The following is a 22,963-nucleotide window of genomic DNA, read 5'->3' as shown; positions in this document are numbered from 1 at the left end:
CGGGGTGCGGCTTTCGAGCCCCCGCTTCTCCCACCCCAATCGCCCTTGCTTCCGGCTCGGGGTCGGGGGCCCGGGGCAGGGCCTGCCGTCGGGGGAGATGCGCAGAGGGGTGCTCCCTTCCCCTACCCACCCACAAAAGATTCGGGGAGATGCGGGCCAAGCGCCTCCCCAGGCTGCATCCCAGCTCCGGGCTCGCTAGTGGGGCGTCTGTCCTTTAGTTTTATTTCCCTATTAACCCACCAGGGAAAGTTTGGGACCACACAAGGCAAAGTTGGGGCGCGGCTGGGGGTGCGCTTCGCCTGCGGAGGCAGCGTCCAGGGAGCGCAGTGGTGGGTTTGCAGGTCGAGGCTGGCTCAGGCTGGAGCCGGGAGCGCGCTCTGGGAGTTGAGTCCGTCCCTGCCAGTTGCCCCGGCCCAGCATTGTGACAATCCCGGCGCGCTGTGAGTCGCATAATCGCTCGTGCTAAGCGTCGACATCTGCAGCCAGCCGGGAATCTCTGTGATGGGTTGGGTTTATCTCAGGAGTAGCAGGCTCTCAGGCTGGTTTGATTTGTGCCCTTGCTCTGCTCTGCAAACCTGAGCTCCAGCTAATCTCAGTGTTTAAGTGGCATGTGTTTAATTAGCTTATTTTACACCTGAGATGATCTCAGCGAATGTCTGTAAAATGAAATCGTTGATATAGGGGGGAAAAAACTTAAACAGTGTTTTCAAAGAAAATTAAAAAGGGGAACCTTCAGAATATCAGCTATCGTGTCTGGGTATTTTACCCATCTCCTCTGTGGAAAAGAGAATGACAACTGCTTGGATATCTAAGCTACTAGAAGAGTCAGTGCCGGGGCTATTTTTGGCAGATTTTGTGGACAGAGGTATTGCTGCAACTTGCATATTGTTTATGAAATCCACATTTGGTCTCTTGAAATAGCCTACTTGTTAGGAGTTGTTTGATTTACTAAGTTGCCTATTTTAAATATGAGTAAATGTTGTTTTTAAAAATAAGCTTGAGCTGGAAGCAATGCCTGGATGTTTAGGGAAGACAGTGTTCATGTCAGAACGTTCTTCTGTAAACTTAAACTTTTAAAGGGCTACTTTTTTTGCATCTAATATAGAAGAGGCTGTTCATAATAAGATCCTGAGATCTTTATGTGTGCAGGAAAAGATTACTACCTCGGCCAACACTCAACCCTTTCCAAATGATAGATTAAATACAAAAATGCGCCTGCCACTAAAATTATATAATTGGACTAAAAGAAAACACAATGAATAATTGTTGGTTGTCAAGTACATGGATAGTTCTAAAAGAAGTGGTATCTTTTTAGCACTGAGAGGTTATTTGTTACATGATTTCAGGTGGAATAAACTGATAGGTTTTCATCTATAAAATTTTATACTTACATCTACGTTGTCTACATCTCACATTGGATTTACCAAAATGTTTGAGTTCATACATATATTATCCTAAGTGCCAACTATGTGCCACATCCTACTCCTGGTGCTGCATGTGTTTTGACTCTTCTTATCATCAAAACAATCCTTGGTGGTAATTGTCCTAATTTTTGAAATGGGGAAACTGAGGCATGGAGGAATAACCTAACTTACTCAAGGTTGCAATGCTACAGGATAGGACTTTATCATATCTGCAAAGTTTTCTTTTTGTAAAAAAGACATGTGATTTTATGATTGACTTATCCTCGTTTTTATTTTTATTTAAGCGTAATGTCGAAAATATTTCCTGTGAAGCATAAGAATCCCTGATTGTGGAAGTGCCCCACAAGCACCGTTAACTATAAAGTGAGGAAAAGTATGAAAGAACCATCTGGTTGAGTCTACAATTTGAAGACCACCACATCCACCGGAAGCCCCAGGATGGATCTGCATCAAAGCACAGCCATCACTTCCCTTGAGAAATGGTGTTCAGATAAGTCACCATCTGGCTACAGGAGACATTATAATGTCAGGAAAAAACTGAAGTTAATTCGAATCTTAGGCCTGTTCATGGGCCTGGTAGCCATTAGCACTGTCCCATTTTCAATCAGTGCCTTTTCTGAGACAGAGACACAGAGCACAGGAGAGGGCAATGGTGCAAGTGGCCCTGGGGTAGCACACAGTTACCGTCCAAGAACTCTCTTAGATTTAAATGACAAGATTCGGGATTATAGTCCACAGCCACCTCTTTCTCAGGAAGACAAATCTGAGAATAATACAGATCACGCCCAAGGAGACTACCCAAGAGACATCTTTTCCCTCGAGCAGCGAAGAAAAGGCGCCATCATTCTCCATGTCATTGGGATGATCTACATGTTCATAGCCTTAGCCATTGTCTGTGATGAGTTCTTTGTTCCTTCTTTGACTGTCATCACTGAAAAACTGGGCATCTCTGATGATGTGGCTGGAGCTACCTTTATGGCTGCAGGGGGCTCAGCCCCAGAACTTTTCACATCTCTCATAGGGGTATTCATTGCTCACAGCAATGTTGGCATAGGCACAATCGTGGGATCAGCAGTGTTCAATATCCTCTTTGTTATTGGAATGTGTGCTCTGTTTTCTAGAGAAATCTTAAACCTGACGTGGTGGCCGCTCTTTCGGGACGTGTCCTTCTACATCGTTGACTTGATCATGCTGATCATATTTTTCCTGGATAATGTTATCATGTGGTGGGAAAGCTTACTTCTCTTAACAGCTTATTTTGGCTATGTGGTTTTCATGAAATTCAACGTCCAAGTAGAAAGATGGGTGAAGCAAATGATCAATCGCAATAAAGTCGTCAAGGTGACAGCGCCAGAGGCCCAAGCAAAGGTTGGTGGTGGTGGTTGTTTATTTAATGTTCTTCTCGACCATAGTTCTGAATTCTTATGTTTTTGAGATCTGCCACTTTTTTAATGTGATGGTGTTTTGGGCTGTAGTGGATAGCAGACTTCTTTCTGCAGGTCTGTGATAGCCAGAATAACATGACGGTGGGAAAAATAATTTGGGGGTATTCTTGTGGGTGTCTCCTAGATTCTCAAGCTACTTGCTTCAGAGTAAAAGGTTTGTAAATATAGGTTACGTAAGCATCCCAGAGCAGACTCAGCAGTTGTCTCTTATTTTCTGAAAGGAGGCATAACTATTTTGTGAGCAATTTAATTTTCATGGAAAAGTATGTGTGTGCCTAGCAAGTGGCAGGGCTTTTTTTTAATTTAAAATGGGTGTGTGACAATTATCAAGAACCATCTCTTTAAAGGTATTTAGGGGAAATATTTGTTTGTGTCACCTCACCAGAGCTGTACCTTTAAGCCAGCAGCCTGGAGCCTAGCAGGACTGGTCATTACAGTGGGTCACAGCTATTCTTCTGGATCACACAATAATGCCTCAGATCTCTTGACCAGGAACTGATCAGGATTCATTAAAGAGCATCACTGGCAAGTCCTGCTTCCTGTCTCTATAGCTCGATGGCCCATTTTGTATGCCCCAAATATTTTTAAGGTAGAATTTGAGGGAGTTTTAATGACAATAGTGGCCATCCCACCACTTAGGTGGTGAGCAGATTGGTAAAGAGCTTAGAAAAAATTGATCTACAAAAATATAAACTAACTTTTTAAAATAATGGATAAGCAACACCAATAACATTTTGTAAGTATAGTAATACAGTTCTGATTTATATCCTAACATTGGAATGTTGTCTCCGAATGTGATTTTAAACAGAAAACCAAAACACATATGCAGAATTTTCTCACTAGCATCTGGGAAAATTCTCATGTGTGCAAAAAACAGATGTTGAGCAGAGGGTGAGATATGTTGTCCAGAATGGAAAAAAATTATATTAATTTAGCATAATTCCTTTATGTTCAAGTTTGATGGCCATCCATCATATTTATGGATGGAAGCAAAGTGCAGAAAAAAACCATTAGTAATATTTCCATTTATGATATGCAAAAGAGAAATGTTTTGTCCTATATTTTTTCTAACATTTCACTCAGTGTGTGGTTGTTTGTTAGAAACTAATAAAAAAAAATCATTTAGCAGGATACATGGCAAACAGGCATTCAGATGTGAGAACTGAGTATATGAGGGCATAAGACAGGGTCATCCTTGGAGCCCCTCTCCCTGCTCCAATTTTGTAATCAAAAGGATGATCTCTCGAGCCTTCTCCTCAAGCCTGACTGCTAGTTTGAGTGGTTTGCATTAACAGTCTATGTGTTTATCCCAATCAGAGTACTGAACAATTACCAAGGGAAAGGCATATTTTTTAGAGGCAAGGAAATGATTTGGTGTCTTATAAATATCCTGGGCACATCAAGGGTAAAAAGTCTTTTTGAGAACTCAATCCTTTTTTGTTTTGTTACACTGCAGTGGAACTTCAAACTTAGACACAGACTTGGCTGAAGGTTATGTTGGCAACATTTATGAAAAAGGAATTTGCAGAGCCATCCAATGGTGTCTTTAAGATTGCAGGAGGATTCTGTATTCTGATTTGGCGGGTGTGGGGAGAGCTGGTTTCGTGCATTTGGGAATAACTTTTTAAATATGGTTTATAAACAGTATTTAATCAATTATAAGCCATTTATTAAAGTAGCTCTGGATGTTTAGGATTTTTACCTACTATATTAGGTGACTGTCATGTCATTTTTATGGTAATTTAAAAGTCAACAACTTAGGCTGACAACCTGAACAGTTGTTGCTCATATCCATAATTTTGTGCTAGGCTTAATATTCTGCATCTTTTAAATTTGGAAATTCTGGATTTACCTAATTAAAAAAGAAAGCAGATTATATTCATGACTGTTTCTCCTGTTTCTAATTTTCCCCTAAAATGGGTTCATTGTATTATTTTCCTTTTAGCACCAAATAGCTTTAGTTTATTTTATTTAATCATTATTATTTTTTTTTGGCATTCAATAACTAGTTTGAACTATAAATTATCATGGAAACAAAGTTTTTTAACATTGCTATGTCTTGTTTGATATTCCTCAAAAATGCTATAACACAGTTATATATTTTTAGGTGGAATAGTATGTAATGATGTGTGATTTCCTTCAGGAAATTTCACCTTGCCAATTTCACTTTTGAATTATGGCTGGAAAAATTTTTTTGCCAGCAGTTGGTCTTTATCTTATGCCTCATTTCAGAATCTTATGGAGGTTTTGCTCTCACACTGAACATAAGGTGTCCCTAAGAGGGATGAGTCCTCGAGTGTGGCCGTCTAGTTCCCAGATCTGCAAAGTTGATTTCTGGCTGTGTACCCCACTTTTCCTATGGAAGCTGGTGCTTCTAACATTATCAGAACACTCAGAAAAGAGACCCTAAGCCAAAGGCATCCTTCAGTGGAGTCCTCATAGAGGGGAATGTGCTGTACAAGAATTTAGGAAGCTACATACTAAGCATGTTTTCATGCAAAGCCACCTCATTGTCTTATTTGCACAATTATGGGGCAGAGGAGTTAGGGAAAGTGGAAGAAATGTATTTTAGATCTTCTTGTACAAATCATCAATGGTTCTTGCTAAAAAATCATCAACTGCTGGGCTCTAGGCAGTGAACTATCTTTGAAACTACTTGCTTCATAGACAACTTGAAAATCTTAATTTGGGTTTATTATTGATGATGTATATCATGGAGCAACTGTGAAGCATGGAAAAATGTGAACTGGTATTTTTTTCATAATTAAAGTAATAGTTTCTCATTTTGTTTAATTGTTCTACCCTGTGAACAATTATTTGTCATTTTTATTATTTCTTTTAGTGATAATATTATCCTTTAAAAAGTTGTGTAGTGTCATGACATGGTTAAGAGACCGAGACCCTGGGCTTTGACTCAGGGGAAAAAGGTTTTAAGCCAGGTGTGTAATAAGCCCTGTGACCCCAGAGAAGACACATAAACTCTGAACCTCAGTTTCCTAATTTGGAAAATGAAAATAATAATACCTAAAGTTGGGAAAATTATTAAATGAAGAACATGAATGTTAAGCAGCTAACATAGTCCTTGGCAAATGTGGGTTACTTAAAAAATGTTCATTCCCTTCCTTTTATCTTTCATTCTTAAAAGAAAAGTGATTCAGAATAATTATTTCAAATTCGAGAATTTCAAAGCATTCCTTGAAGATTGGAATTCATGCTAGTGAATCACTGAGTTAAGCAGACCATTGTCTTTCTTAGGGGCATAGAATATTTGTTGTATTGTAATATTTATAAGCCCTAGTTCACATACAGTGAATATATGCAGGCCACATATTATCATAAACTCCAAGGAAACCTCCAAATGCTTTGTTGTCCTGAAATTTTATTGTGCAGAATTTTGCTTGAAATAAGTAGGCCATTAGCTGCAGATTAGAAATGTCTATGCTAAGCAGAGATTTTTGTTGTAAGGATATTTTTATTTATAAATGATTGAGACTGTCTTCTAAAAACCTCTCCATAGCTGGCTAGGAATAAATTTGAATGCTGCAGGATGGGAAGTAGGGGAATTTCAGGGCATCTGGTGCATTTCGCTGTGCGCCTGGCCAGGCTGCTGAGGTCCGTTGATCTGTGATGATGCTAGGCTGTCGTTGGCCTAGAAAGCAGCTGTCCATGGTATTTAACTTCTTCTTAGACTTGGCACTGTAATCTGACAGCAAGTCAGCCCGATTCTAATGAAGGGAATGGTCTAAATAAAGATGCTTAAAGCTGGATAGTTGAAGAGCAGCCTCCTTAGTAATTTAGGTGTGCCTTGCTTTATTCAGTTTGTGTGTTCTTGAAAAGTTGTTTGTGAGCAGAGTGTTTGCAATTCAAATTATTATTCATGTTCATGGGAAAACTGGAATCGAAACAATACTATAGATATTCCTCATAAAGTCTTTCTGATAAGATGCTAAGCCATACAAAATTATATAAATACAAATGAATAGTCCCAAGCTTGCTTAAGACACAGAATATGTTATAAATTCAACCTTTGTTCCCTCTCCAAACCTAGTTAATAAATTAGTAAAATTAACGTACAAACTTCAAAGAAGGTAAGGTAAGATTGTCTTTATAATAAATCAAAGGATAGTATTACTCGATAGACTTGGGAACTCTCTTTGCTTTTCAAAATAAAGAAAATTTAGGCATTAAAATTCTTAAATGACGAGATGCCTGTGAATGTATAGTATTCTTTGAGGTTCCTGGGCCCAATTCTAATGTGTGTGTTTGGGAGAGTGCTTCCCACACAACACCAAGCAATTCTCAGACCACCAGCAGGGTGTCTCAGAATTCAGCTGTATTCTGACACTGTCTACCCGGAGATATCATCATATTCCATAGGTTAAGTGTTCAGTCCTACAAGACTGCCCACCCCCCACTTCAGATGCCAGTCAAAAGCCCAGATTGTTACCTGTACTTCTGACCAACTGGGTATAAGTCAGAAGTTCCCATGACCCCCTGCTCGGGTTTGATTAATTTGCTAGAGTGGCTCACAGAACTCAGAGAAACGTTTTGCTTATTAGCTCACTGGTTTATTAAAAAAGAATATAACTCAGGAATAGCCAGATGGAAGATATGCATAGGGCAAGGCTTAGGGAAAGGGTGCAGAGCCTCCATGCCCTCTCCAGACATGCTACTCTCCCAGCACCTCCATGTGTTCACCAACCCAGAAGCTCATGAACCCCATCCTTTTGGGGTTTTATGGAGGCTTCATTACAATGATTGATTAAATCATTGGCTGTTGGCGATTGATTCGACCTCCAGACCCTCTCCTCACCCCAGAGGTCAGGGGATAGGACTGAAAGGTCCAACCCTCTAATCACATGGTTGGCTCTGTTGGCAACCAGCCCCCATCCTTAGGTGCTTTCCAAAAGTCCCCTCACTAACATAACAAAAGATACCTTTATCAGTCTCATCACTTTGGAAATTCCAAGGATTTTTGGAAGCTGTGACCCAGGAACTGTGGACAAAAAACAAATATATATGAGAAGTATATTTTGGTTATCGGAATGACCAAATGTATATTTCTTATAAATCACAATATTGCGAGTATGTGCGTTTATCCAGGGATACAGCATGGTGCTATTTTTCTTTTTTTCTTTCCCTCTACTTATATAAAAGCAAACTGTTCAGTTACTGCATGTGATTTAGAGAGTGAACAAGGCATTTTTAGAGACCCAGAATGCCCAGTGGATTGTAATACACAGAGTTCAGATTGCCCTTGGCTGTTCCGCTGGCTACTCTGGCTTCTCTAGCAAGAGGGGACCTAAACTTTGTGAATCTTTCTGGCAGTGCTGAGAGTGAGGAGTTACCATGACATCCCTTCCTCCCTCCCTTTCTCCTTTCTCCTTTTCCTCTCTACCACTCCACCCCCCTTTTTTTGGTAGAACCAGATAATTTGTATTTTAACTTTAACAAGGAACGGTATTGTTATGTTAAGATGCTTTCTGGCTGTTGAGGAGACAGGTACATCCACAGTGTGGATTTGGCTGGTTTAGTTTTTCCATTCTTTTACGTTCAATCTTCTTTTGTTTTAGACAAATGTTTTGTGCCCATCTCAGCCTATCAATAATCAGTGTTATGGCTGGACTAGCCCTTTTGGTTCTTATTGTGATTGCAAGATGCCCTTCAGCAATAACCATCAGGAAACTTTGAAAAAATAAAGGTTTATTACTTACAGGACCTGGAAATTAAACAGCACACCTGGGGCCACACGGTGAGGTCATGGGGAGAGAGAGAGAGAAAGAGCGCATGGGCCTGGGGTTCAGCTTTTATTGAGGTTGAGGATGGGGGCCTTGGGTTTTGCAGGCTCACTCTCTACTGGTGAATTTAAAACATAAGAGTTGGAATTTAAAGCGGGGAGAGAAAAAACAAGTGGCCGAAAAGGCCAGTTATTGAAATCAACCAAGATCTCTAAAACAAAGGAGACTCAGTGGGGGGAGGCGGCCTGGCTCTTTCTCTAGTCATGTGGCTGGCAACGTGTTTATCTGAGAGAGCCATCGTTGAAGTGGATGCCTCAGCAGTCAAAGCTTAAGTTAGGCACTTGCATTGCAAAAGAGAAAAAAACAACTATCAGGGCTTACACTACAATAAGTCTCTAGTAAACAGAATATAGTGGCATTTTGTTTAATTCTGTTTGACAATCATTATCTTTTAACTGGAAAGTTTAGTTTATTTACATTGATTCTGATTACTGTTACATTTGGATTCTCTTCTTTCATGCTATTTTATACTTTGTGTTTGTTTGGATCTTTCCTTTTAGAATTTTTTCTTGCCTTCTTTTGGATTTGTTTTTTTCCTAAATCTGTTCTTTCCATTAATAGTTTGGAATTTGTACACCCTATTTCTATTCTTTTTGTGTTTACCCTAAAAATTTTAACATTTATGTTTAACTCTACATAGTATAAAGTTAATTAATATCTTTACACTCCTGCTAAATAAAGTTAATTAATATCTTTACACTCCTGCTAAACAACCTATGGACCTTAGAACATTTTAACTCAGTCGCCTCTTCCTGATTGTATATGATTCGAAGTCCATGATTTAAGTTCTACCTTGATGTTTTATAACAGCTTTATTGAGGTAGAAGCTTCACTTTTTTAACCCTACAAATTAGACATTGTCATTATACCATAAATGTTTTAAGATTTATCCACACTTTTACCAGTTTTTTCCCTCCTCATTCTTTGTCTCATATCAGATCTTTTTTCTATGATTTTTTTCCTCTACTGACTTACACTCTTTTTAAGTTCCTTTAGCAAGAATCTGTTCAGAGTAAATGCTCTTGATTTTTATTTGCTTAGAGATGTGTTTCACTTTTGTTCTTGAAAGATAGTTTTGGTGGGTAGAAAATTATTTTCTCTTCCTACTTTGAAAATAATATTCCACTGTCTCTGACTTCCATTTTTGATGATGAAAAGACTGCTATTGGTGTAAATGTTTCTCCTTTGTAAGAAATCTGTCTTTTCTCTTTGACTACTTTTAAGGTTTTCTCTTTGTTTTTGGTGTTCAGCATTTTCCTTATACTATGTCAAGTGTGTTATTATAAATAACTTATTTATCCCCTATTTCTGATTCATTACGCTTCTTGAATTTGAGGATTAGTACCTTCCACCAATTTTGCCTCTACCTCATTCTTCCTATAATCTTCTAGAATTCTGATTAGATAGATGTTGTACCATCTCAACTTATCCTCCATGTCTTTTAACTATTCATTTTCTCTATCTGTGTTCCACATTCTGGTCATTTTTTTATATCTGCCTTCTAGTTTCCAATTTTCTCCTCAATTTTGTCTAATCTGCTCTAAAGCTCATCTGTTGAGTTTCCAATTTTAACTATTATATTCTTTATTTCTAGAAGTTGTTGTGGCTCTTTTTCATGTCCTTCAGGTTGATTTTCATCGTTTCTTATTCCTTCATCGTTTAATGCCTTCTTTTATTTCTCTAAACATGTTAAATATATTTATATTTATATTTCATAGTTGATATTTCTGGTGCCCATATTCTTGCAGGTCTAGTTTTATTGTTTTATTGATTCTTGATCATGCTTCTTTATGTATTTAGTGATTTCTTTTAAAACTTTGAACTCATGTCCCTTGGAACTTTACCTGTGGGAAGTTGTCGAGGCCTGATTTTAAGTGTATTCCTCCAGAGAGAACTATATTCTGTCAAGTGCCTGGGAGCTCAACCAACTCGAGACCATTCTAACCAAAGTGTTTGACTTTTTTCTAGCTAGGTGGTGTGAATTCAGACTCCAAACCCATGTGAGTGAACCTGTGGTTAGAAATTCTTAAAGGAGACTCTTTTATTTCTCTCTCTCTCTTTGTTTCTGTTCCACTCAAAACCAAGACTAAAATAGGCACATCCTACTATTTCCTTTTGCTAGACAGATTGTTTTTCCTTATTCACCCACTGAAAGTGCCAGCCCTTTAGGATTTCTAACTTATCAGGTGAGGAGGGCTCTAAACTACCTCCTTTTCAGGCCTCATACTTGTAGCTTCTAAAAGCCAAGTCTCTGGCCATGGGGGAATGACAAATACCTCGAAGGCAAAGCAATACAGACCTCTCTGAATTTGTGCTTAGTTGATGTTCTGGGTTCTAAGAAATCCCTAATTCCTCACTAACATATTTTGGTGATTTTTAAATACATTAAAAAATACAATATCCAACATTTGGGGTTGTAAAATACTGAGAACAGTTTCTCTGAATGTTTAATCTATTATATTGCCAGAAAATATGTTTCAGACTTTGGATTTGTCAAAAGATAATGCATATGACAAGGGACACTGATATGGAATTTTAATTGTATATTCTCAGAATGTTTAATACAGCCTGACCATTGTATTAAAGCTCCTCATCAATAAATCCTACCAATGACAAATTTTGAGTCAAATCAATTCTAAGAGGCAATTCTAACAGAAAGTTATATGGGGCCACTTTAAAATCTAGATTTGTTTTTTAAATAATATTTTCCCCAGATATTAAAAGTAATATATTCATTGTATAAGATTATAAAAACACAGCAAAATAAAAAGAGAAAATTTAAAATAGCCTATAATCTCTCCATTGCACCATCCAAAAATAACTATGAACATTTTTGCACGTATTCTTCCAGACTTTTCTCACATACACATACACACATTCACATATATACTGTATATCTAAATAAATTGGAAAGATATTGGATGTGCACAATTTTAAACTTATATTGACTATATACCATTTTAAATTTTTTCTAACTTGGCTTATTATGAGCATTTCCACATGTCATTAAATGTTCTTCTAAAATTCACTGTTTAGCATTATGATAAAATAGAAAGTCACTTTCATATTATAAATCGTTGTAATATTTCACTACTATAAAAAAATGCTACAACCAATACCCTTACATATGAATTTCTGATTTTGGAGAAGCAGAAATTCTGGATCAAAGTTTATGAGCTTTTTAAAGTTTCTGCTATATTGCTATATCCTTGGCAGTGTTGACTGTTATAATTTTTAATGTTTTCCAGTTTCATAGGTGAAACAGCATTTTATTGTTTTAATTTGCATTTCTTTGATTAATTGGGAGGTTGAGTGTTGAAAAATATGTTTACTGAGAATTAAATTTTTCATTTATAGATTGTCAGTTTCCTATATGTCCTTTGTGTCATTTTTAAAGTTTGCTGGATGACTCAAAGATCTCTTACAAATATATGCTGAGAATCACTAACTTTAGCTGCCATCCCTCCCCACATTTCCACACTTGAGTAAAGCCAGAAGATTTTTATGATTTTATTTCAAAGGATGAATTATTCTGAAGAAGGAGGCTTTGTGACCCAGGATTTTGGAAATGAGGTTCCCAGGGACTCCCATGTGACCTCAGCCATGTGACCTCGGGGGATCATGTACCTCCTAGGACCTCAGTTTCCTCATCTGGAAAATGAGAGATTTGACCTAGATGACCTAAAAGATTGCTTTCAGCTTGTCATTTCTGTCCTCGGAAGCTCTAATACTTACTATGCTCTAATCCTCCAACACGTCAAAGTAATAACCTAACACATTCACCTAAAATAGAAGACCAGACTCTAAGCATACCCAGATCACCAAACTCTTTCCCTAAACTGGCTTACATGTGGTAGTTTCACTCAAATGATTTGATTGGGTTGGCCAAGCCATAATTTTAGTGTAAGCATGCTGAGGGAGGTGGCTCTTCCAGATGGACAGGAGAACAATTTCTCCTCTTGCATGGGAGAAGGTCGTGCAAGTTTACTGCAGGACTGTAGACCTCCTCAGCACCTGTGGCTTCTGCAGTGAAAACCCTCCTTGGCAGCTGCATGTGCGTCCCTGGACTGCAGGGCTCTGCTGGTCTCTCCAAAGTTGAGAGAAGGGAGAGATCTGAAAACTGGACATGGTAATCCCAGGTCCTTACCACATCAACACTCTGAAATAGATATCATCTCCACCTGCAGATCAAGAATCTAAGGATCAGAAAACATAAATGTTTGCCTAAGGTCCAAATTTAGTGGTATTAAATTGCATTTGAACTGAGTCTGTCTGACTCTAAATGTGTGCTCGTTGTCTTAGTGCTTTCCACTGGACAGTTGGGAATAAAGACAAAGCAAACCTCCAAATTAGATTCACGTTTCATATTAGCCTCTGTCAAGTCAATGACTTTTGAATATTTTTCACCACGACCCCCACTAAGAAATATATTTTACATCTCAACCTGGTATATACACACGCATGCACATATGCATCCATATGTATATATTTACATATACATATAAAAATAAAATCTAAGTGTGAGGCACTTTTGTGTTTCTTATATTTTCTCTTCTGTTAGAAATACTAGTTTCTGCCCTCTAAAATAATTTCATGACCCACCAATGAGTTGTGACCTGAGTTTTAAAAAATACCATGTTCAGGGCCCGCCCGGTGGCGTATTGGTTAAGTGCACACGCTCTGCTGCGGCAGCCCGGGGTTCTCAGGCCCGGATCCTGGGCACGCACTGACGCACCGCTTGTCAAGCCATGCTGTAGCAGCGTCCCATATAAAGTAGAGGAAGATGGGCACGGATGTTAGCCCGGGGCTGGTCTTCCTCGGCAAAAAAGAGGAGGATTGGCATGGATGTTAGGTCAGAGCTGATCTTCCTCGCCAAAAAATAATAATAATAATAATACCATGTTAAGAAATTTCTTTTTTCTCCTTCTTCCTTTTAGCAGGGCTACCTCGCAGCACTGTGCTAGTTCACTGCACAAGGACATCTGTCGGATTAAGGGGGTGAATAGGGGCAGAAATCCAGACATCACTCTACTGGACAAGCAGTGAGCTTTTGTGTGGGACTGTAGCTGCCCAGAGGAAGGAGTACCTTTTCTTAATTCAATAAATGTGCCCTCTGGGCTGGTGGTGGCCTTGCTTCTTACCCCTGTGTGGCTCTGACATAGACGGATTGCAAGGTAAGGAAGGTGCGGATCGAAGCATGGTGTGCTCCCTGAGCCTCGACTCATCCTTAGTTCCTGATGAGCTCGTCATCGGGTGGAAAAGAAATGTGGATGAAACAGGGAGGTATGAAATCAGAGAGAAGCAGAACCTTGCGAGAAGGTTGAAGCTGCTTTTCAATGAGGTTGGTTTCCTTTTTTTGAAGGACTGGATTTGTAAACCAAATGATGCAGACACCATTCTTGTGCTGGTAAAAACTGGTGCGTTTGGAAAGGGTCTGGGCACCGGGCCATAGTAATGCCATGTTTACAGCTTTAAAGGATGCACTTACAATGCTGAATTGGCAGGAACCAAGCCTGGAGAGATGGAGGCCCTTTCATCCTACACACTGCCTATCCAACCTGATCCAGGCACTTGGCCCCAAGCATCTCCTCTGAAAATGAGGCGGCTAGTGTATCTCCAAGGTCCCCACCAGTTCCGATAACTCGGTGCTTCTCTGTTCGTGGGAAAGAAACCCGTATATGTCAGTGATTATGGACTGGCCAGCAGAAGAGGTGGTTCGGTAATGAAGCCCTGAACTTACCTCCTTCAGAGTGCTTTTCCAATTAAGAAACCCAATTAAAAGTGATCAGTTCCTTTGGAGGGGTAATGAGGGCTTCTTGACATCCATCCACAGGCCCTTGGAAAGGGCCAAGTGAGTTTCTGGTGCCCTGCAGATAACTTTCTCTTTTGCTGCTTGACGGACGTTGAGCTGGGCTGGCAGGTTGCAGGAAGAAGCACAGGTTCCACTTTCAGCAGCCCTGTTCCTCCCGCTTAAACCTGTCATCTGTTGCCCTTGCCACTCAAGTAGGCTGGGGCAGCGTCATTTTGCCCTGCCGCCTGGTAGCAATCAAATAGATGTTGAACCACTTTTATTTCAGGCCTGTGGTAGGCCTCGAGCATTGGTGCATTCCAGGAACCTGTGATTTTGTTTTCTGAGAGTGTGATGGTTAAGGGTTAACACAATAGAATTACTATTTAAGCCTAGGATAGAGTGCAACCCTCCTAGCTGTGTGATCCTGGGCAAGTTACTTAACCTCTCTGGACTTACTTTTGTTTCTCCACAAATTAAGAAAAATAATAGCATTTCCCTCATAGAGAGGCTGTGGTTTTTGATGAGATTGCACAGGAAAAGTGTTTTTTTCCCTTGAGTCCCTACCCTGTGCTACTAGCCTGCTCTCCCTGAGTCCTGTCTCCCCGTGGTGTGTTTTCCTCCTGCCATCTCAAGACTTTGGATCACTTCCCAGGCCCTCTTCTCTGTTCCTCCCGTGCAGCTAGATGAAGGTACAGTTCCCCGACTAATCTCTCACTAATAGTCAAATCCTCAGTGTTCTGACTTGAACCTGCTTTCCCTCTGTTCTTGCAGAGGATTAAGAGAAAAGCAGTTTCTCTAACCATGAAACTGATCCTCACTCGACCATGAAATTCTCTCAAGCCCTCCTGTCACTGCCCTAAAAATGTGTTTACTCTTTTCTTACATACATCGTCAATATTTAATCTTAGCTTGTCACAGCTCCATCCAGTCATGGCTGTGTCTGATGTTGGTTTGCCAGCATCTTTGTTTTCTGTTCTGGATTGAATCACTCCCCTTGACTTGGGGACTAGCCAACCCCATTTGCGGTATATGGTGCCTGGCTCCATGTCATGGGTAAAAGGGCAAAGGACACTTAACGTCCTTGAGAGTGGTGATAATGAGTGTTCATGGTAAAAGGTCTGGGCCTGAATCAATCATAAAATGTCGTAGCTTATGTATTAAAGTCAAGTGGCAAACAACTCATTTCCGACTTAAGAAGCAGGATTCGTTAGAAATTCTCCAGTCCTCCCAGCTTGCAAGTGTGGGTGTCAGGACAGGTAAGGGCCCTCAATTCTAAAAGCCAGATCACTCCAGCTGTGGCCTCAAAATAGTTCTCCTTGCCTTCTAGCATTATATAGTGTTTCTTTCTATTGACTTCTTTATAACAGTTTTTTTGAGGTAGAATTCACTTACCATAGAATTCACCCTAAGTGTGCAATTCAGTGGTTTTTCATATATTCACAGAGTTGTAAAACCGTCACCACTATTTAGTTTTAGAACATTTCATCACGCCCGAAAAGGAACCCTGTACCTATTGGTAGTTACTCTCCATTTCTCTCACCCCCCTGTCCTTGGTAGCCACCAATCTATTTTCTGTTGCTAAGGACTTCCCTTGTGGACATTTCATATAAATGGAATTATATAATATGTGGCCTTTTTTGTCTGGCTTCTTTCACTTAGCATAATGTTTTTAAGGTTCATCTATGTTGTTGCCTTTTTATGGCCAAATATTCCATTGTATGAATATACCACATTTTGTTTATCCATTCATCAGTTGATGGACATTTGGGTTATTTCCACTTTTTGGCCATTATTAATAATGCTGCTGTGAACATTTGCTTACGAGTTTTTGTGTGGATATATGTTTTCAGTTCTCTTCGGTATACACTTCAGAGTGGAATTGCTGGGTCATATGCTCACTCTGTGTTTAACATTTTAAGGAACTGCCCAACTGTTTTCCAAAGTGGCTGCACCATTTTGCATCCCTATCAACAATGTATGAGCGTTCCAATTTCTCTACATCTTTGCCAACATTTGTTGTTATATGTCTTTTTGATTATACTCATCCTAGTGGATGTGAAGTAGTATCTCATTGTGATTTTGATTTGCATTTTCTTGAAGGATGATGATGTTGAACATCTTTTCAAGAGTTTATTAGCCATTTGTATATCTTCTTTGGAGAAATGCCTATTCAAATCCTTTATCCATTTAAAAATTGGGTTATTTGCCTTATTGTTGAGTTTAAGAGTTCTTTATGTATTCTGGATACAAGTCTCTTACCATATGTATTATTTGCAAATATTTTCTCCTATTCTGTGGGTTGTTAAGGAATGTGCTCTGTAGATGGGACAGCTCCTGGACTGGGAACCCCTGGGTCTCCAAGCTGTTCCATATTGCTCTCTAGGCATACTTGTATCTAGAGTGATTTGGGAGCCTTGGACCAACCCCAAAGCTGCCTCTTCCCTTGAGTTGGTCTTGAGAAAAGATCGATCCACTAGAAGCTAAGGACTGGAGGAGGATTCAAGGTTTGTTGGGGTCCAGGACTTCCTGATTATGGAGAACCTGGGAACATGAATCTACTTGAACACTGGACCTAGGATGCTTGTCATCTGGTTGCTACATCACCCTTCCTCACCTACTCCTCACTCTTCTCTGTATTATCTAAGAGAGTTTCCTGTCATCAAACCCCCTTCCCTACATCTTGCCCAGAAGCCCAGTTGGGCCACAGTCCTTCACTTCCAGATGTGCCATTTTGCTGTCTGGACCGTGGTGCTTAGCTTTATACATCTTGGTTTTGGGCTGATCCTGCCTGTCTACCCCGTCTCCCCAAATATAACCCCTCCCACTCCAGGCCCCGGGAACATTTGCATCCATCTTGAACAAAGCTTTGTAAGTGTATGGAGCTATATACAGTAAATAATAACAATACCAGTAATGATCTACTCCATCATTGTCTAGCATGAACAGTAATTGCACAAGCCTGATTAATGAGCACACTCTGAGGGTAAAGAGAGCTTATCTAAGCAATCATGCTTTGTACAAAAATGCACAATTGGTTCAAAGCTCCAGTGGTTTCCAAGGGACTCAGGAAACACCGACTCTCTTGCTTCTAGCTTGCTTCAGCTGCACAGGAACTGGTGGCATGGTGGATGGCGTTTTGTGGCCCTGAACAAGGCTTATTTATTTAAATAGGTTCCAATGTGCCAGGCTGCTCTTTTGAGGCTTGCTTTGAAGGGCCGTTACAAATCTGCTGTTTTCTGCTGCCTTTTATTTTAAGTCCAATTAAGTGGAGAGCCACAAATAGCTCTGACCTTGAAAGTCTAAGTGAAGGTGAGATGTGAGAACAGGCTTAGGAAACATATGTTTTGGCACGTTAATGCTCTGCAAGCTACACACACTTAGGGAAAATAAATAGAACAGGACAAGAGAATGTCGTGCTTTCGGAGGAAGAATTTGAATGCCCTGAAAAATAGCACCACACACTTCATTGGTGGATAATCATAAACTGCTAAAAATTAATACAAGTCTATCTCACTTCACTGTGGCTCTGGGAGACAAGCCCCAAATGAGTGGTATTGCCAGTGATGTTCAGTGCATAGTCACCTTGCATCGGCATCTCTGCAGCATGCCACTACCGAGCAATGCTTCCTTTCTCTCAGCAGCCTCAGTCCATGCTTTTGGTTATTTATTTTTAGTAAAACAGTGCTTAGAGCACCATACCACCATTTCAGATCAGTTTTTTGCAAATATGAATCACAGGACAAACCTTCTGTAGTTGAATAGCTTGTTTTAAAAATATTATCAGCATGGGGCCTCTTATACGAATTCTTCAAGTCCTAGAATTCAGTTATAGAGATTTAAAGAGTTTTTTTAACCATCTTAAAAAATAATATTTAGTATTTTATGTTCTATGAGCTACTTTTCTCTCTTTTTAACCTTAACCTAACCAGTCCAGGGGGAAAAAATTCTTGTCCGAGAATCTTACTGACTCGCTGGTTGGTCATTGTTAAGTTTTAGTTTCTAGACACCTACTTAAAAATATTTTTATGTTTCTACTACCTCAGTAAATGCTCCAACATTTCAAGAGTTATATATGTGTTTATCTGTCCCCAATTTTCTACATCAAGAAATAGGAGCAGATGGCTTTTCCCTTGTCTCGTAGGATAGTGTGATAATTAATGAGATGACAGGAATGGATCACTATCTGAGCCCATGTTCAAATGACACTGCAGACATAGAGAGACAGTGGCAAGTGATGAATGAGAATATTAGGAAGTAGGATTAGAGTGATTTCAAGCACATTTTTAGTGTAGGGTTCAAATAAATTGTCTTTATAGAAAGGATTCCTCTAACGTGAATATCTTGAAAAAATGTTCATGTAGTCATCTTGAGAGATTAATAAAGCACTTTCTGGCAATCTGTATTTGTGTATGATTGTAATCCCATGAACTTCCATTTATCCAGAAGTCCCATATCCGGATGTCCAGAACAGAACCAAGATCCAAATCCAGGAGGACTTTTGAGCAGCCAAATATATGCCAGAAGATCAATGCTCTCAATTTCATGCTCTTAATCATACAACAACTTCTTGAGACTCTTTATAAGATTCTGTTTAATTTTATCATATACAAAATTCAAATAAGTTAGGTTGCCTGGTTTCCCTGCCCATAAAGAAATTAGAAGCAGCAAATGTGGTCTGTATGGGACAGGGGATTTGTAGACTTCTGAGTCGGGACAGACTCCTCTGTGCACACTGATAGCCAGGCCTGCTACTGCCCTATTTGCTATCTTTAAGCAGATTTAAAAAGGCTCCCCGCTCTGAGCAGAGCAATTAGAAAAAACACCCTGTCCCCTCAAGTGTAGGCATCTCTATAGGTACAAGACGTGATGAGCAGAAGGCATCTTTGTGAAAAAAGAAAGGTACCATCTCCTCTGGGTGGGCAAATACAATGCCCACCAGGACTCAAGGCTTGGTGTGGAACACAGGCTCAGCTCACCCCACAACCATGCACCTCTGGGCAGTGCACCTTGCAGATCACATCAGTAAGATAGCCAATGGCAGCAAGAATTTTAAGAACTATAAGATCACACAAAAATATATCTGTGTGGGCTAAGTGTAGGTTCAAAACAGAGTACTTCACCTTCTTATGGCACCTGTGAGCATGAAAGTTATATAATAATTAATGTTGATAATATCGACAGAAATGTAGAGAGGTCTGAATCATGTTCCGTGTGCCTTGTGCTATTGGCAATGGAACTGTTGAGACAGGTTGTAGGATGGGAGCGGAGTGACCTATATGTTCACATAACTGGTGCTGTGATCCAGGTGGGTGATAATGGTGGCCTGGCCAGGGTGTAACAACAGAGGCAGTGAGGAGTGATCAAATTCTGGATTTTCTTGGAGGTAAAGCTAACAGCATTTGTTGATGGATTAGATCCAGGGTGTGATAAAAAGAGAGAAATCAAGGGTGGTATCAAGATTTTTGGCCTGAATAACTAGAAGAGTGGAATTGCCATAAATTGAAATGGGGAAGACTTCAGGAGGAATAGGTTTCAGGTGGAAGATAGGAGTTCAATTTTGGATTTCGGTTTGAGATCCAAATGGTGAAGTTAAACATCTAAATGGGGATGTTGAGTAGGCAGTTGGAGATGAGTCTGGAATTCAGATAAGAAATACAAGTTCAGAAATCATGAGACTCTTGATAGTGTGTAAAGCCATGGGACTGGATAAAATCACCTAGGAGTGAGTGTAGTAAGAGAAGAGAAGAGATGGAAGGCCTGAGTCCTGAGGTTTACAGCGTTGAGACAGGAGGAAAATGAGGAGGAGCCAGCAAAGGAGCCTGAGAAGTGGCAGCTCCTGAGGAAAGAAGGAAACCTGGAGACTGAGGAAGCCAGGTGAAGAAAGTGTCTAACGAAGAGAGTGATTGGGTCAAGTGGTGACCAAGCAGGATGAGGACAGAGAACTGGACATCAGATTTAGCAGTGAAGAGGCCATTGGTGACTTGAGAAGACCAGTTTTGGTGGAGTGGGTGGGGTGGAAACCTGGGTAAAGTGGGTTCAGGAAATGGGAGAATGGGAATTAGAGATATATGAAAAGGAGAACAAACAAATGGGGTGCAAGCTGTGAGAAAATGTAGGGTCAAGAGAGTTTTTTAAGTGGAAAAATCATAGCACATTTGTGTGGTAAAGGGAATGACACAGCAAAGTGGGAAGATTCAATGATTCGAGGAGGAGAGAATGACTGGGGCAGTGTCCTCGAGTCAGTGGGCAAGGGAGGGAGATCCTGACTCAAATGAAGGGTTGGCTTGGATGAGCACCACCTAGTAAGTGGTCGAGCCGGGTAGCTGCACGGCTGCAGGTAATGGGTGAATGTGTTGGAGGGACTCGTGGAAGTTCTCTTTTTGTTTCTATTTTCTCAGTAAAATAAGAAGCAACAGATTTCCAAAATTTGATTGCAAAATGCTTTGATGAGTAATACAATCATCTATCAATCAGAGTGACGTTCAACAAAATAAAGTTGTGTGGCTCAGATTGAATTACAAAAATCTGTACTGCTTGGGAAGCCAAGAGCAGATTGATAAACATTAACTCATCTTATTTTAAAAGCCCACATTATTTTCTTGACAACAGGATATAGCGGGGCACCTATCTGCAGTTCAGTGGGCCTAAGGAGTGGCCTTCTCACACCCTTGGGAGCCCAGTTATGTCAGTACGTGGTCTATGGTAGAAACATAGAAGTCAGTGAAATATAAGCTTCATTAGGGCAGGAGTTTATTTTGTTCACACATGAAGCTCCAATGCCTAGAACAGTGCCTGTCAAATAATAGGTGCTCAGTAAACAATGAATGAATGATTGATACCAAACCAAGGGCAACCAGAGTATTTTTCCCTTAAAAAGATAGTTACCAATTATGTTAACTGATCTGTTTCTACATTCTCAATTTTTCATCATTCAAGCAAGTGTGTCCATATGGCTATATTGCTGCCTTTTTCCTCCAAATACTTTATTCTTCAGAACTGACTGAAGAATATTACTTATAGCTCTGTTTTTATGGGATAATTTCAGAGGCTTTTAATCTATAAATTCACTTTGCAGTTGAAAAGCCAGCAGAATCTCTGTGCAGAATGAAAATTTCTCCCTGATCTTATCTGGTCCAGTCTCATTATTAAATGGTTATAGAGATCATAGAGTTTAATGGGTAAAATGCTCGGCACCATCTGTTGGTGAGTTGGACACCTACACTGAGACATCAGACATGGTGTGGAATTTCAAAACAAGGTCCTCTGGTATTTAAGTTGTGCCAACTTGCTACCATATGGCAGGCATAGTCAGAATCAGAAGCTAAATAGAAGCATTATGCCTTGTACTCCAGGTCTGGGTGCCTGTTTATAGTTGTCTGCTGTTTGATCTTCTTTGTAAACAGTAGGACCTCAAGGTAAGCTAATTGTTCTTTATTTCCCTTTGCTTGGCAGGATGAGTGTCTTCTCATAAATCAATAGGCCGCATACTGATTGCTGGGCAATCTTGACACAAAATAGCCGTGCAAGCACTTTTTACAGCCTATCCCAGAAGCCTCAGAGGAAAGGTGCATTGCAGTGTGGGGTAAGTTACTGAGTCAAGGAGAACAGAGGATTTTACCTGAGCAGAACAGGAGGATGTATTTTAGCTCCAACTTGTCTGGTTAGCAGGAATTATTGACAGAGACTAATTATTGACTAGTGATTAGTAGAGAGTAAAATAACTTTCTTGAGGTATTGGATTATAGTGCTCTTTAAAGATAATCATCTTCCTTATTAAAAACAAACCAAACCTGACAAGGGTCTCCCCTCTCCTTGGGTTGTCTCACGTGCACAACTGAACCCCACTGAATGACCTTTAAGGTGTACGCTACTCCCACAGGGCTTTCTGGTTCCAAGGGCTGATGGAAAGAAACCATGCTCTCTTGTTCCCTTTTAGCAAGGAGAATTTAGTTTCCAAATACTGTTATATTCTAACTCTTAGGTTGGTTTGTTCTTTAATTAAAGACTTAATGGAAACAAACAAGGGAAGGTCAGAATTCTATATGAAATAGTCCCAGTTGCAAAGTACAGCACAACTTTCTGTCCTGCCCTTGGTTGTTTGTGGTTGTTCCTTCCCTCCGTCTTCCAGAGGAGGGCTCCGGTCGTATTCATGAGGACAAGCCAACGGTGATGGGAACTGAGGCTGATGGGCCCTTCCTGTGTCTGTCTTCTTCACCAGCTTAGTTCAGGCAGAATGCTGCATTTCATGTCTGTTGGCAGTTCATGGGTTGTTTTCTTTCATGCTCTGTAAACTAGTTCTTCCTGTTTGACATGGAAATTACCTTAACATAGGTTTAGTGGTGAAATCTCTTAAGTTTCCCTGTTGATAGGTCTAGGTCTTTGTCAAGATCTTTACTAGGCTGTATGTGATTTTAAAAGACTAGGAAATCCCATTGGCTCATTGAGGTATTTTGGCTGTTTCTTTATCCTGACCTTCGCCTTTTCCTCAAGCTATGTTTTAACTAT

The 22,963-nt window shown here is 40.0% G+C and overlaps 1 protein-coding gene across 3 annotated transcripts in view; it reads left to right on the top strand.

Moving 5' to 3' along the window:
* Window positions 1-22,963, top strand: part of SLC24A2 (solute carrier family 24 member 2) — a 244,763-nt gene that overhangs the window by 266 nt on the left and 221,534 nt on the right. For all 3 annotated transcript variants that reach the window (XM_087444672.1, XM_087444671.1, XM_087444670.1), the window contains exon 2: window positions 1,709-2,792. In XM_087444672.1, the coding sequence (XP_087300798.1) occupies window positions 1,863-2,792 (930 nt within the window). In that variant the 5' untranslated portion in view covers window positions 1,709-1,862. The remainder of the gene's footprint in view (window positions 1-1,708; window positions 2,793-22,963) is intronic.

The sequence above is a fragment of the Ceratotherium simum genome, chromosome 20 (genome assembly GCF_057802395.1).
Source record: "Ceratotherium simum simum isolate JZ-2026a chromosome 20, ASM5780239v1, whole genome shotgun sequence".
In the NCBI taxonomy this organism is placed as follows: Eukaryota; Metazoa; Chordata; class Mammalia; order Perissodactyla; family Rhinocerotidae; genus Ceratotherium; species Ceratotherium simum.
Note: the sequence above shows the minus strand (reverse complement) of the source record. Positions and strands in the feature narration are given on the sequence as shown.